General features: G+C 44.5%; 2 protein-coding genes across 16 annotated transcripts in view; one reads left to right on the top strand and one right to left on the bottom strand.

Annotated features, from left to right (window-relative positions):
* LOC101443698 (uncharacterized) overlaps positions 1-7,370 on the bottom strand; it is a 60,953-nt gene extending 53,583 nt beyond the window's left edge. For 2 of the 12 annotated variants that reach the window (XR_011648619.1, XR_009185495.2), the window contains exon 1: positions 6,594-7,370. Coding sequence is in view for 5 of the 12 variants with exons in the window: in XM_058295407.2 (XP_058151390.1) it covers positions 6,594-7,173 (580 nt within the window). In the remaining 7 variants the exon portion in view is untranslated. The remainder of the gene's footprint in view (positions 1-6,593) is intronic. The other 10 variants (XR_001118989.4, XR_188431.5, XR_009185493.2 and 7 more) reach the window with 9 other exon arrangements.
* A 7,408-nt stretch (positions 7,371-14,778) lies between these two features.
* MCF2L2 (MCF.2 cell line derived transforming sequence-like 2) overlaps positions 14,779-15,613 on the top strand; it is a 330,371-nt gene continuing 329,536 nt past the window's right edge. For 2 of the 4 annotated variants that reach the window (XM_071214651.1, XM_058295404.2), the window contains exon 1: positions 14,837-15,437. In XM_071214651.1, coding sequence (XP_071070752.1) covers positions 15,362-15,437 — 76 coding nt within the window. In that variant the 5' untranslated portion in view covers positions 14,837-15,361. Of the gene's footprint in view, positions 15,438-15,613 lie in introns of all 4 variants that reach the window. The other 2 variants (XM_004464612.4, XM_004464613.4) reach the window with 2 other exon arrangements.

Here is a 15,613-nt window from a genome sequence, read left to right as displayed (position 1 = left end):
GTGGAAATTTGACAAACTGTTTCTAAAATATTTATGAAAACACAAAGAACCTAGTATAACCAAAATGGCTTTGAAAATGAACAACAAGGGAAACGGACTTTGGCCCAGTGGTTAGGGCGTCCGTCTACCATATGGGAGGTCCGCGGTTCAAACCCCGGGCCTCCTTGACCCGTGTGGAGCTGGCCATGCGCAGCGCTGATGCGCACAAGGAGTGCCGTGCCACGCAAGGGTGTCCCCCGCGTGGGGGAGCCCCACGCGCAAGGAGTGCACCCGTGAGGAGACCTGCCCAGCGTGAAAAGAAAGAGCAGCCTGCCCAGGAATGGCACCGCCCACACTTCCCGTGCCGCTGACAACAACAGAAGCGGACAAAGAAACAAGATTCAGCAAATAGACACAGAGAACAGACAACCAGGGGAGGGGGGGAAATTAAATAAATAAATAAATCTTTAAAAAAAAAGAAAAGAAAAGAAAATGAACAACAAAATTGGAAAACTATCACCACTTGATTTCAAGACTTACAGGACTACAATTACCAAGACAGTGTGGGGAAGCGGACTTGGCCCAGTGGTTAAGGTGTCCGTCTATCACATGCGAGGTCCACGGTTCAAACCCCGGGCCTCCTTGACCCATGTGGAGCTGGCCCATGGGCAGTGCTGATGCGCGCAAGGAGAGTTGTGCCTCGCAGGGGTGTCCCTGTATAGGGGAGCCCCACATGCAAGGAGTGCGCCCCTTAAGGAGAGCCACCCAGTGCGAAAGAAAGTGCAGCCTGCCCAGGAATGGTGCCACACACATAGAGAGCTCTCACACAACAAGATGACGCAACAAAAGAAACACAGATTCCTGTGCCGCTGACAACAACAGAAGCGGACAAAAAAAAAAAAAAAAAACCACGCAGCAAAATGGACACAGAGAGCAGACAATGCGGGGGTTAGGGGAGGAAGGGGAGAAAAAAATAAAAAATAAATCTTAAAAAAAAAAAAGTGTGATGATGGCATAAAGCTACACAAATAAACCAACAGAAATCTCAACAAAGCTGCAAATTCAGCAGGGAAAGGACAGTCTTCTACAAATGGTGCTATAATAATAATAATAATAACAAGCAAAATAATGAACCTGGATCCATACTTTGTACCATATGCAAACATTAACTCAAAATGAATCATACACTTAAATGGAAAACCTAAAATTATAAATCTTCTAGAAGAAAACATGGGGAATAATATTTGTGTCCTGGGTTAGGCAAAGAGTTCTTATATTCTAGACCAAAAGCATGATCTATAAAAGAAAAAACTGATAAGTTGGACTTTATCAAAATTAAGACCTACTCTTCAAAAAACACTGTTAAAAAATTAAAAAAAAAAGTCATGAGCGGGAGAAAATATTTACAAAGTCCACATCTTATAAAGGACTTTTATTCAGAATAAATAAAAACCTGCAAAATCCAATGACAAGAAAACAACCAACCAATAAAAAAATGGGGAGAGAAGTGGGTGTAGCTCAGTTAGGTGAATGCCTGCTTCCCATGTACAAGGTCCCAGGTTCAATCCCTGGTACCTCCTAAAAAAATGGGGAAAAGATTTGAACAGACACTTAACCAAAGAAAATACATGATGGCAAAAAAGTTCTTGAAAAGATACTCACATCATTAGTCATGTCATGAGGGAAATACAATCTGAGAACACGATAAAATACCACTTACATGTTGGAAATATATATGGAACCCATACATTGCTGGTAAGAATGTAAAATGCTCTAGCTACTCTAGAAAACAGTCTGGCAGTTCCTCAGAAAGCTAAGCCCAGCAATTACACTGCTAGATATATACCCAAGAGAACTAAAAACATATGCTCACACAAAAACTTGTACCTGAATGTTCACAGCAGCATTATTCATAATAGTGAAAAGGGAAACAACCCAAACACCCATCAACTGATGAAAGACTAAACAAAATGTAATATATCTATATGATGGAATATTACTCAGCCATAAAAAGAATGAAGTATTGATACATGGTACAACATGGATGAACAAAATCTTCTAAGTAAGAGAGTCAGTCGCAAAGGACCACACCATGTATGATTCCATTCATGTGAATTGTACAGAATAGGCAAATCCATAGAGACAGAAAGTAAATTAGTGGGTTGCCAAGGGTTGTGGGGGGGATAATGGGTGTGGGGTTTCTTTTTGGGGTGTTCAAAATGTTCTGGATGTAGATAGTGGTGATTTTTCACAACCTTATGAATATACTAAAAACCAATTAATTGTATGCTTTAAAGGAGTGAATTTTATAATATGTAAATTATATCTCAATAATTTTTTAAAAAGTGAAGCAGAGAGACCACTTAGGGAAGCTACAGCATATGACCTGGCAGAGATGACGGGGCTCTGATTTACAGTGCAGGTTGTGAGAGACTGGAAGACATGGTTAGTTGAGCAGTTTGATATTACTGATGAATTCCAAAAAGAAATATTGGATTATGTTTGTAAACTGATCTTTTCCTCTGGGCATATTAGATTATATTGGATTCATAGGTTTACTTGATTAAGTAATTATGTAAACCTCTTGTGCCTTTTGGTGGGTGGGGACTCACAGGTAAGAGGCATGGCAAAGGACAGAGTTGGACGGTTTTTGATGTTGGAGTTTTGATGTTGGAGTTTGATGCTGAAGCCTTAAGCTGGAGCCCCAGGAAGCCAGCCCACAGAGGAAATAGAAGCAAGCCTCAGGAAGAGAAGAACCCTGAACCCAGAGAGAAGCAAGATGCTGGGAGGAACCCAGGAAGCCTGGGCCCTCGTAGACATTAGCAGCCATCTTGCTCCAACACGTGAAAATAGACTTTGGTAAGAGAAGTAACTTGTGCTTTATGGCCTGATATCTGTAAGCTCCTACCCCAAATAAATACCCTTTATAATGGTCAGCAGATTTCTGGTATTTTGCATCAGCACCCCTTTGGCTGACTAACATAGCTAGTTTCAAATAAATATGGAACCAACAGTCCTTGGTGATTGCTTCACTGGGAGGTAGGGAAAGGAGAGGCAGAGATATTCAAAGACTCCCAGATTCCTGGCATTAATTTTATGAGCAGTGATGTTATAATCTACTGAGATAGAAGGATCTTCAGGAAAAGCAGGTTGAGTGTAGGATGGAGAGTTCAATTTCAGATATATTGAGTTTGGGATACCTGAGACAAACCAAGTGAAGGTGTTAGTGGGCAGATGGATATACATGTACAATGTTCAAAAGAAAATCTGAGATAGAAATTTCGAAGTTTTCAGCAAAGCCATAGGAGTAGATGAGACCTAGAGAGTGTGCAAAGAGAAAAGGATGGAGGACAAAGCCTCGACAAACTCCCACATTTAAAGGCCTGGTATAGGATCCATGAAGAGACTGAGAAACCAGAGTGGGTATAGCTCAGTGGTTAAGCACCTGCCTCACACATATGAAATCCCAGGTTCACCTTTGAACATACATACATACACAAGTAAGTAAATGAGACTGAGAAAGATGGGAGAGAAGAGTAAAAAGAGAAACTAGAATTATGTGGGATCATGCGGACCAAGAGTATATTTCTAAAAGAAGGAAGTGAACTTACAGCAAAGGTCAGCAATGTTTTTCTGTAATAAATCAGTCAGTAAATATTTTAGGCTTTGCAGGCCTTACAGTGTCTCTCACATATTTGTCTTTTTCTTTTACAACCTTTAAAAATGTAACAACCATTTTTAGCTTGCATACCATAAAAAACCAGCTGCGCCTTGCTACTTCTGGGGGCTGTAGTTTGCCTGAACGCTGGTCTGTGGTTTTAAACATTGCCAAGAGGTCAGGAAAGCTAAAGATTAGAAAGAGCCCATTGGATTTAGGGACAAGGAAGTTATCGGTGGCCTCAGCAGGACCAGTTTCAGTGGAGGGGTGAGGGCAGAAAGAAGGAATAGGTTAAAAAGAGAATGGGAGGTAAGTAATTAGAAACAACAGGGTAGACAAATCTTAAAAATTAGCTGTAAGTGGGAGGAGAAACAGCATTAGGCAGTGGTGCGGCAGACAATAGGAAACGGAAGAGACTACAGCAAATTTACATGCTGATGGGTCAGATCTAGTAGAGAGGGAGTGGATAATGGTATAGGTGACAGAAGGGATAACTGGGGTCCCCTGAGATGGAGGGAGGGGATCCAGATCACAGGCAAGGGACTAGAACTTGATGGAAGCTGGGTGGACGCAGATGCAGGTGGGTTGGCAGAGAGCCTGGCAAGAAGCTCGGAAGCTCAGGCATTCCATAGTCTCAGTAACAGTGAGATCAATTGCTGAGAATGGCATGTAAGGGATCTCAGAGGCTTGAAAACAGTTAAGTAGACGTGAAACAGTGGTTACAAAAAATAGTGAGTGGCTAGAGAAACACAATGGGCTGGACTCCAGGTGTTGCAAACCCAACACCAAGAATTTACATTAATTACAAGTCTTTCCACTGTGCAACCTTCTCCAGCTCTGGAGTCGTGCTGCAGGCACAAAGGAAACAAATAGTTGGACTCATCCATGGTTGAAGTTCTGCCTGGTAGATAATAATAGCTAGTGACTGATAGCTCTCATAAGCCTCAGGGGCATAGGTTTTTTTTTGTTTTTTGTTTTTATTTATAATTTTACAAATAAATCAGGGCTTAGAAATGTTAAGTAACTTGTCTTAAATCTCTTGGGTAATAACAGTAGTTGCTAAGATTTCAAACTTAGTCTTTCTAATTCCATATTCCTTTCTATGTCATGGAAAGGTTTTACGGGTTTTTGGAGATTCTGTTTATTGGGAAAAGCTCCCAATAGAAATTTTAGGGAGTAGTTTGTTAAGTAGACTAGTCTAACTAAGGAAACAAAACAATGTACAAAGACATACAAGACTCCTACAAGGCCTAGCTTCGGTTTTTAAAACATACAAAGTTTACATATGAGTTCTTATCTCATTACAAACATCCACTGGCCATAAACTCATTTTTCAAATGCAGGCATTTTTCTCTCCCTTTGACCTTGGCAGTGTTTCTTCCTTTAAAAAATACAATGAAAATCATGTAAAATTTCATGTGGGGAGCAATGAATGAGACATATGAATATTTTATTATATTCACTTACATTACAGATATTTGGTTTGGTAAAATCAGTATATTATGGTCTAAAATGAATATTTTGGTTACATTTCTTTTCACTGAAATTGAAGATATCCATAAGAATAGAGATACTTAACTGCTTGGCTTTTTTCAACAAATAAAATGCATTATGGAATGAAGTATGCTAAAGATTCACACTTACTGAAGGTCAAATTATGGCTAATACCTGTTAAAAGTAAGTACTTTCGGGAAATGGACTTTGGCCCAGTGGTTAGGGCGTCCGTCTACCATATGGGAGGTCCGCGGTTCAAACGCCGGGCCTCCTTGACCCCGGCGGAGCTGGCCATGCGCAGTGCTGATGTGCGCAAGGAGTGCCGTGCCACGCAAGGGTGTCCCCGGCGCTCTTGCGCCCGTGAGGAAAAGCCGCCCAGCGTGAAAAGAAAGTGCAGCCTGCCCAGGAATGGCGCCGCCCACACTTCCCATACCTCCAACGACAACAGAAGCGGACAGCAGCAAATAGACACCAAGAACAGACAACCAGGGGAGGGGGGGGAAATTAAATAAATAAACAAATCTTTAAAAAAAAAAAAAAGTACTTTCTATATTTCAGGCACTTAACATGGACTTAATACTCACAACACTCCTAGAAAGTGGATGTAATTATTTTACTATTTTAAAGAAGAGGAAACGGAGGCCCAGAGAAATCATATAATTTCCCTATCGCCATCCGAGTGGTGGAGCCAGGATTTGACCCAGGTGTCTCGATCTAGAACTCAAGCCCTTACCCTCTACATACTATAACGCCTCAGTCCCGACCCTCACAGTGATGCATGGCTCTCTTGCAACACTTATGAACAAAGCCTTGCCACTGACATCAATGCCAAATGCTATCCTATTGTGCATGAATATATAAAACGTACTTCCATCATCACATAGTAAATCAATATTCCTTGGCAGTTTAAAACAGTTATTTCTTCCCCAAATACAAGGTGAATACCATGGTGGAGAACTTGAAGATGAAGCAACTTTACTACTCTCTGGAAGGTAAATTTGCTTTTGCTTTTGTTAACGTGATTCCTTCCAACAATGAGAACGAGCTCCAGGAGCCTCTCTGAACTGGACGCGCGATGGGGGACAGCTGACCTGAAATGGCCTTCGAAGGCCCATTTCTTATTGCTTGGATAACCTGAGGCACCAGAAAAAGGATTTTAATGTTCCCCTCCCTACAGGGCGTGCTGAGAAAGCTCGTAGTACGGGACGGAGCTGTACACACGCAGTCCCAGCCCCACGGCGACGGGAGCGCGGAGCGCCCTGGCCCAGCCTCAGCCCTCCCGGCTCCTCCTACAGGGAAAGCCGGGGACGGACGGCGGCGGAAGGGTGGGTGTGGGAGAAGGGGCAGAAAGAAGGGCTGGGTGGGGGGTGTCTTCCTTCCGATGCCGGGACTGAAAGCAGAACAGAAAGGGACTGGGGTTCAGCTCGGGCCTGCAGTCCCGCCCCCGCCCCTCCGCACTCACCGCGCGCCGCCTCTGCGCGCCGCCGGCGCCCTCCCCCCGCCGTTACCTCCGCGCGCAGCAGGCTCGGGAGACGCCGCGAAGGGTTCCTCTCCGCCGCCAGCAGCACCGACGCGGCAGAGCCGCCGCCGTGCTCTCTAATGTACCACAGCGCCCCAGATATCCCCGAATCAGGCCTCAACTCTGCGTCTGGAGCATCTTCACCTCCCCCGGCCCCGTCCAGGTGAGAGCCAGCAGGAATCCAAACCCAGGAGGCCGCGGGCCGCGGCGTCTGCGCCGTCACCCGGGAGTGCGCGTGCCCGCGGGCGTGCAGCGCCCGAGCCCGCGCCTGCGGGTCCCGCACCCGGCGGGGAGCTCTGCGTGGCTCAGCCTCCGCGCGCCCCCTGCGCAGCCGGTGCCTCCCGCCGCCTGCGGGGCGAGAAAGAGGCGGAGGCCACGGGAGGCCTCTCCTGCCGCCTCCCGCGCCAGGGCGAAGAACCTCCTCGGCGACCTTCATCATTAAAACAGCTCCGAGGAGAAAGAGGGGGAGGCGGTGATGTGGGATAAAAATGAGTGTGGGATTCCTGTCCAAAAAAAAAGTCATTAAAATTCCTACTTTCGATCCACTCAAAACCAAGCTGACAGGACAGAAAGAACATCAGCGCTTGTGTGGCGCTCTAAAGTAGTCCTCAAAGGAAAATAGAAAATAACCAATTCAGAAGATGAGGAAAAAATAAAAACCTAAGAAAAACAGGAGAAAAGAATTAGTAAGAATGAAAGAATGAATTAATGATTTAGAGAACAGAACCGAGTATTCTAACAAACCTAAGAGTTGGAAAAGCAGCAGTAGAATAAAATTAACAACCAGGAAACAAAGGGCAAAAGCACATTCAAAACATCAAATAAGGTGAAGTAATCATAGATACAGAAAAAAAGAAAACAATTATAAAAGATTTCTTTCTTCAACTCTATGAAAATAAATTTGAAACCCTGGATGAAATGGATGATGTTTCAAGAAAATATGATTTACACAAACATCCCAGAAGAGACAGAAATTCTAAGCAGACCAATGATCACAGAAGCAATAGACATTGTCAGAGAACTGTACTCCCCCCATCACTATTCACAAAAACACCAGACGGAAATTATTTCACTGGGGGAATTCTGTTGTGAAACCTTTAGGAACGGATGAGCAGGCTGCTTTTGATTCTGTTCCAAAGCACAGAAAAAGAAGGAAACTTCTAAATTCTGTTTATAAAGTAAACCTAACTGTGATACGAAAACATACATAAGCCACCCATATACACACTCCCTTACCATAGAAATTATTACTCATGGATATCAATGGAAAAATTCCAAATAAAATAACAAACCAAACCAAACCAAAAAACTAAAAAAAAATATTATAACATGTAAAGAATAGCATGATTTTCAGGAATGTGAAGATGGCTCATTGTTAGAATATGGCCATATTAATAATTTAAAATAGAAAAGTCTTTTCTACATAAATGATAAAATGGCATTTGATAATATTTAACATACATGCTTTTTATAATTTTTTTTATTTTTAAAAGAAGATTTAGGTTATATAAATGTTATATAAAAATATATAAGGGATTCCCATATGCCCCACTCCATTCCTCCTCCCCACTTTCCCACATTAACAATATCTTTAGTGTGGTACATTTGTTACAATTGATGAACCCTTTTTTTTTTTTTAAAAGATTTATTTTTATTTATTTCTCTCCCCTTCCCCCCCTTCCCCAGTTGTCTGTTTTCTGTGTCCATTTTGCTGCATGCTCTTTGTCAGCTTCTGTTGTTGTCAGCAGCACGGGAATCTGTGTTTCTTTTTGTTGCGTCATCTTGTTGTGCTAGCTCTCTGTGTGCAGCACCATTCCTGGGCAGGATGAACTTTGTTTCACGCTGGGCGGCTCTCCTGACGGGGAGCACTCCTTGCACATGGGGTTCCCCTACATGTGGGCACCCCTGCATGGCATGGTACTCCTTGCGCACATCAGCACTGCACATGGGCCAGCTCCACACAGGTCAAGGAGACCCGGGGTTTGAACCGCGGACCTCCCATGTGGTAGACGGACGCCCTAACCACTGGGCCAAGATCGCTTCCCTGATGAACCCTTATTGAAGCGTTGCTACTAACCATGGACTACAGTTTATATATAATAGTTTACACTTTGTCCCCCACAATTTTGTAAGTTATGACAAAATATACAATGGCCTGTATTCATCACTGCAGTGTAATGCAGGACAAATCCAATGTCTCAAAAATGTCCCCACATGACACCTATTCTTCTCTCTTCCATCCCTCAGAACCTCTGGTGACCTCTGCCTTTATATCAATGATAAGAGTTCTTCCATTGCTAGAATAAGTCTATAGTAGAATAATAATAAGTCTATTTTAGTCCACTGTTCATTCTCCAGTCTTGAGGATTTGGGGATGGTGATGCCCACTCTGTTTCTAATTGAGAGGGGGCTTGGATCCCATGGCCCATATGGATGGAGCTATCTTGCTTGCAATTACAGACACTCTCTTCAACATATATTTTTGATTCAAAAAATCTCTTTAGGGAATTGGATGTGGCTCAACTGATAGAATGACTGCTACCGTATGGAGGGTCCAGGATTTGATACCCAGGGCCTCCAGAACTGTGTGGTAATTTGGCCCATGCGCAGGGCTGCTGTGCTCAAGGAGTGCCGGGCCATACAGGGCATGTGCAAGGAGTGTGCCCTGTAACGAGAACCACCCTGTGTGAAGAAAAGCACAGCCCACCCAGGAGTGGTGCCGCACACATGGACTGACGTGGCAAGATGACACAACACAAAAGAGATGCAGTTTCCTGGTGCTGCCTGACAATACAGATGCAGAAGAATACACAGCAAATGGACAAAGAGAGCAGAAAAGGGGGGGACAGGGAGAGAAATAAGTAAAATAAATCTTAAAGAAAAAATCTCTTTACTATTTCAACGAGTGGCTTTGGAACAACTGGGTAGCCACCTGGGAAAAGTAAGGTTGGGATCTCCTACTCATAACTCATACCTTACATCAAAATTCATTTCAGATGGATTAAAGAGTAAATGTAAAAACGATTAAAAGTATAAATGCACTCAAAGAAATCCTGATACATCCCATTGTGGGGACAGTTATATAAGTATAAAATGATATCCAGAAGCTATAAAAGAGAAAATTGATAAATTCAGTAACATTAAATTAAAAATGTTGAAATGTGGCAAAAATAATTAACTAAAAAGACAGTGATCTTGGTGAAAAAATTGCAACTTATTGTAGACAAAGGGCTGTTTTCCTTAATATAGGGAGAGTTTCTATAACTCAATAAAGACCCATAACCCATTAGAAAAATGGACAAATACAATTCACAAAAAAGGAAACACAAATACATATGAAGAGGGCTCAATCTCATTTAAAATATGAAAATGCAATGATAACTATAGTGTGTAATATTCACCTATCACATTAGCAAATATCTAATTTGATAACATACTCTAATTGGTGGAGGAGTGGGAAAACAGGCATTATCACACTTTGCTGATGGAAGCAGAAATTGACACTACCTCTGTGGAGAGTAATATCTATCAAAATTGCAAATTCACTAACCCTTTCATCTAGCAATACTATTTCTAGGAATTTATCCAAGAGATATACTCTTACATGTTGAAATGATTGGTGACTATTCATTGCAACATAATAATACCAAAGATAAAAAAGCTTAAATGCTAATCAATAGATTGAGGAAATAAATGATAGTACCGCTATACTTTCAATGGACTACTATAAAATAATAGTGAGACAGGACCAAGATGGCAGTGTAAGATGCTCCAGGATGCTGCTTCCTCACAGAATCTTTTTTGAAAAGCTAGCAAAAACTGGCAGAGTCATCTTCCTCTAAATTCTGGAATAGGGTTTAAGGGTTGCAGTAACTGGGCAAGTGCTAAATCTAGAAAACAGTTTTTAAAATGGTAGGAGAAGCTGGAAGTGCTCTTGCTGGACCCTCCGTGACCCTGTCTGGTGGTGTGTGGAGCCAGACTGGGTGCCCATTCTAGATCCCTGGCCCTGTTCCAGAGGGTGCAGACTCACCCCTGTGCATACTGGGGTGCCCCTTTGTTGGTGCCGATCTATCGGGTGGCAACTTAAAAGACTGAGACAGGAAAATCATCTCTAGCTCACCTCCTAAAACTTGCTGTAGAGGGTGAAGCAGCTTACGGATAGCTAAAGGAGTATAAGAAACAATTAAATCAAAGTGGCTGGAGGCAGAAATCACCTGCTTTAAGTTATACAATAAAGCACCCAAGATAGAGTCTATTTCATAAGGAATAGAGGGGGAATTTCAATTCCCCCAAATAAGGGAATTCCTAAGGCCATAGAATTGGCGCAATGCTTGGGGACTGTTCTTTCCAAGCTCAGGCCAATCCTTACCCGGGGGTAGAGAACGGCCTAAGTTCTTACTGCTCAAAGTGTGATCCTTGCATGGGCAGCATCTGTAAAATGAAGTTAAAACCCTTAAAAGGCATGGAACAGTCACTTCATATATGATGGGGTGTATCACAACCCTGAGCACACGATAGATGTTCCATAGACATAACTGATTGTTAAGTCACTCATTGGAAAGGTAGGACACATATTCTCACTTGTTCCTCTGAATTTTGCCATGTAAAAGAGCAATGCAATTTAGCAGAGCCAGGCAGCCAGGGAGTTGCAAAATAGATGGTAATTATGGGGAAGCAAAGGAGGCAGGGAGGGGAGGAGGGTAGAGGAGGAGGGAAGGCAGGAGGGATGTCAATATTCCTAAGAACAATGGAGACAATGAACATTATCTTTAAGGAAAGAGCAGGGAAGGGCTGCTGAATTCCAAGTGGTCATTTCTTCTTAGTCACCATTATCAAACGAGCTGGAAAAGGGAACCTGGAGATCACAGACCCATCCTTCCCTGAACAGGTGAAGCAGCAGAGGCCCTGGGAGAGTAAGTTAGAGACGGGAATGAATCAGTTCCCCATGACAAACACTGCCTGGCTCAAGCCTATTTATCTCCATGGAAACCTTTGAAAACTGTGAAAGTGCAGAAAATATAGAAAAGAAGCAAAACTCTCAGTATAATTTATTTCCTTTCTATCCTTTTCATATTCTCTCTTAATCCTATTTGTAAGCTGCTCCTGCTTCCTCTCCCCTGTTCTCTTTTCCTTCTTTTCATGATCTCACACATAGAGAAGCCAAGGTCACCGGATCTTCAAAATGGACAGAGACCTTCCCAGCCCATCATGCCTCCAGGTCACCCATTTCCCTAGTATTGCACTCGTTTCTGGCAACCAAAACTCACAATTGGCTTTGACTGGGCGGCAGAGTTCTGATTACTAGTAACAGGAAGCACCACACTGGTTCCTATTTGTGACCATTGAATAGCCAGAAGCCACTATGAAAACACAATCCAAAGTCGTCTCTCTCCTGCGTCCCTAACCTTTTTCTGAATCTCTTACAAGAGGTTGCTATGAAAAGGCTCCTCTACTTGTGCAGGCAGAGTTCAAAGTGCTCAAACCTCACAGGAAGGCAGAACCTCTCCACAAATCCTACGTCACAGGTAGGCTAATATCTCTTAATCACAGTCCCCAACTGGGTTACAGAAAGCATTTTAAAGGGCCCTAAGCTTCTGGGGTGAGCGTCTACTACTAGAAATTGTCTCCAGGGTTTTTGGGGTTTTACTATTTGCATGCCAAAGAGGAACGGAGTAGCTGAAAGTGCTGGCATTGTTTGAAAACCCATGGTTGGGAACTGCGGTAGTGGCGCAGCCTGGTGAGGTTCACAATCAAGGTGCTAAGAAGGAGAATGTTAAGACAGGAAAATAATTAAATATTTTTACTCAGACCATGGAAATGATGTTTGACAAAAAGCAAATTCAAGCGATTTTCTTATTTGAGTTCAAAATGGGTCGTACAACAGCGGAGACAACTTACAACATCAACAACACATTTAGCCCAGGAACTGCTAACGAACATACAGTGCAGTGGTTGTTCAAGAAGTTTGCAAAGGAGAGCCTTGAAGATGAGGAACATAAGCCGGCCGTCGGAAGTTGACGACGACCAATTGAGAGCAGTCATTGAAGCTGATCCTCTTAAACTACATGAGAAGTTGCCAAAGAACTCAACATCAGCCATTCTGTGGTCATTCGGCATTTGAAGAAATTGGAAAGGTGAAAAAATTCAATAAGTAGGTACCTCATAAGCTGACTGAAAATTTTAAAAAATTGTCTTTTTGAAGTGTCGGCTTCTCTCTTTCTATGCAACAATTGTGAACATTTCTTGATCGGATTGTGAAGTGCAATGAAAAGTGGACTTTATGCAACAACCAGCGATGACAGGCTCAGTGGTTGGACCGAGAAGCTCCAAAGCACTTCCAAAGCCAAACTTGCACCAAATAAAGGGTCGTGGTTACTGTTTGGTGGTCTGCTGCTGGTCTGATCCACTACAGCTTTCTGAAACACGGTGAAACCATTACATCTGAGAAGTATGCTCAGTAAATTGATGAGATGTACTGAAAACTGCAATGCCTGCAGCTGGCATTGGTCAACAGAAATGGTCCAATTCTCCACAACAATGCCCGACCATACGTTGCACAACCAATGCTTCCAAAGTTGAACAAATTGGGCTATGAAGTTTTGCCTCATCCACCATATTCACCTGACCTCTCGCCAACTGACTACCATTTCTTCAAGCATCTTGACAACTTTTTGCAGGGAAAACACTTCCACAACGAGCAGGATGCAGAAAATGCTTTCCAAGAGTTAGTCGAATCCTGAAGCATGGGTTTTTATACTACAGGAATAAACTTATTTCTCATTGGCAAAAATGCGTTGATTGTAATGGTTCCTATTTTGATTAATAAAGATGTGTTTTGAGCCTAGTTATAATGATTTAAAAGTCATGGTCTGAAACTGCAATTCTTTTTGCACTACCAAATAATAGCGTCTTATATAAAATGTACTCTAGAAAGACACCTGCCATTTTTACTCTGCCATGTGAGAAAGGACTCCAAAATTATCTGCAGCTGCAGAAAGACAGAGAAATGGAGAGAGGCCGAGAAATGCTGGAGGCTGGAATCAGCAAGCAGCCTGAATGAGGAGAAAGGAGACTAGCCATGTGCCTGATGGCCCACACCTGAGCTTGGGGAGAAAGTGAGGCTGGAGAGGAAGGCAGGGACCTCCGCAGAGACCACCTCCATTTTGTCTCGCCATGTGGCAGGATTCCAGGATCACCAGCAGCCAACTTTGGTGAGACTGCATCTCTGTTGATACCTTGGTTTGGATATTTTCTTGGCCCCAGAACTGTAAGCTTTTACCCTAATAAATCTCTCTTGTAAAAGCTAAACAAACAAACAAAGAACCAAAAAACCCGTGGTTGGTTCTGCCACTCCACCGGCCGGGTATTAAGCGCCCTCCCTCTGTAGAACAGATCAGGGGACAAACTGACCAGATAAGTCTTTCCCGCCGAACCGTCTTACTGTCTCTGGCAAGCTATCAAGGCAATCGCGGGACAACGTCTACCACCAAGAAAGCCCCTCGGAGGAGGCCCTGGGACTGTGCCAGAGCCTTTCCAGAAAGGATTACCGTGCCTGGCAGGTGGCAGACAAAGTCGTGGCGCACGCGAGTAGCTGGAAAAGAAAAAGACTCGTATGGTGGCGATCTGTGTGCGCACGTGCGTGCCCATCCCCGTCAAGGCCAGCCTGCGCTCCGGGCTCCAAGTGCGGGTGTGCCCAACGGAGGCTGACTGCCTAAGACACACCCTAACGGGGGAAAACGAATTCCAACTGCCCCCACCCCGCTCGGAGTCTGGAGATGGGGGCGGGCAGCCGGGCCTCACCCAGTCTTCCTCCCCGCATTCTGATGGATGGCTGCACCCTCCCAGGCACCCTCCCCTCGTGTCGGCTTCTCTGCAGACGCTGGGCTAAGAAGAGTAGCCCCTGGAAAAGAAGCCGAGACCGAGAGGGCGCGCGTCTCCTGGTCCAGACTCCTGTGCTGACCGGAGCGCCCAAATTCGCTGTCTCCCCTGTCCACAACCCCGAAGACAGACTTTGAATCTCCTGCAATCCCGGAGCCGAAGCGCAGGTTCCGGATAGGGGAAGCGGGGTAGCCTCCTCCACTCGCAAAAACGCGGAGCTTCGGCGCGTGCGCGTTTCCCCGCCAGCCCCGGGCACCGCCCCCGAGCCAGGAGAGGTCTGCGCAGAGGCTGGAGACGCGGGGAGACATAGGGGATGGGGGTGGGTAGGCTGGGGTGCAGTGGGCGGTGCTGAGGAGGCTCTGCTTCCAGCAGTCTTCGCCACCTGCAGGCTCCGCGCTTCTCCCTCACGAGTGTAGAGCATCCTCGATATGATCTCGCCCTGGAGACTGCCCAGGACCACAGATAAACAAATGCGCTCCCCTGCTCTGCTAAAACGAGATCGGTGCGACTTGCTTTTCTTGCCTTCCGCGGCTCACCTCCAGAGCTGCGGTTTCCTCTCTCTCTTTAAATGCCAGACCTTATGTTTGGAAGGCTGCCAGCCTTAATTTTTAAAATAATCCCCTGCAGGGCGTGGCTGTGTCCTCGATCCGTGCAGCCCAGGAGAGCTGACCTTTGCTGGGAGTGACTCTTCGTTTTTTGCCTGAAGAGAGGTGAGAAGAACATGAAGTCAGAGCATCCTCCGGTGGAGATGACTTTGAAAAATCACCCATATCAGCAGTAGAGACAGTTTGTTTTGCTTTCTTTTCTTGATACTGAGTGCTTTTTCCCGTGAAATGCTGTTTTGTTTAAAAGAAGAAATGGCCCCCCAGGAGCTCACCCGGCGACTGGCCACAGTGATCACTCATGTCGGTAAACGAAGCTTTTCCCTCCTTTTCTTGCCTTTTGTTAAAAGGGAAGGAGCGTGGATTCAGGGGTGGGGGCTTGTCCTCTCCCCTCTGCCCTCACCTGCAGCCAGGAGCAGCGCCCTCCCTGGGCAGGCCAGCGGGCGCCTTCTCAAAGTATTGGCCGTGCTGTCTTGGGCACTT

This window comes from Dasypus novemcinctus, chromosome 4 (genome assembly GCF_030445035.2).
Source record: "Dasypus novemcinctus isolate mDasNov1 chromosome 4, mDasNov1.1.hap2, whole genome shotgun sequence".
Taxonomy (NCBI): Eukaryota; Metazoa; Chordata; class Mammalia; order Cingulata; family Dasypodidae; genus Dasypus; species Dasypus novemcinctus.
The sequence above is the reverse complement of the archived record's forward strand: the minus strand, read 5'-3'. Positions and strand labels throughout refer to the sequence as shown.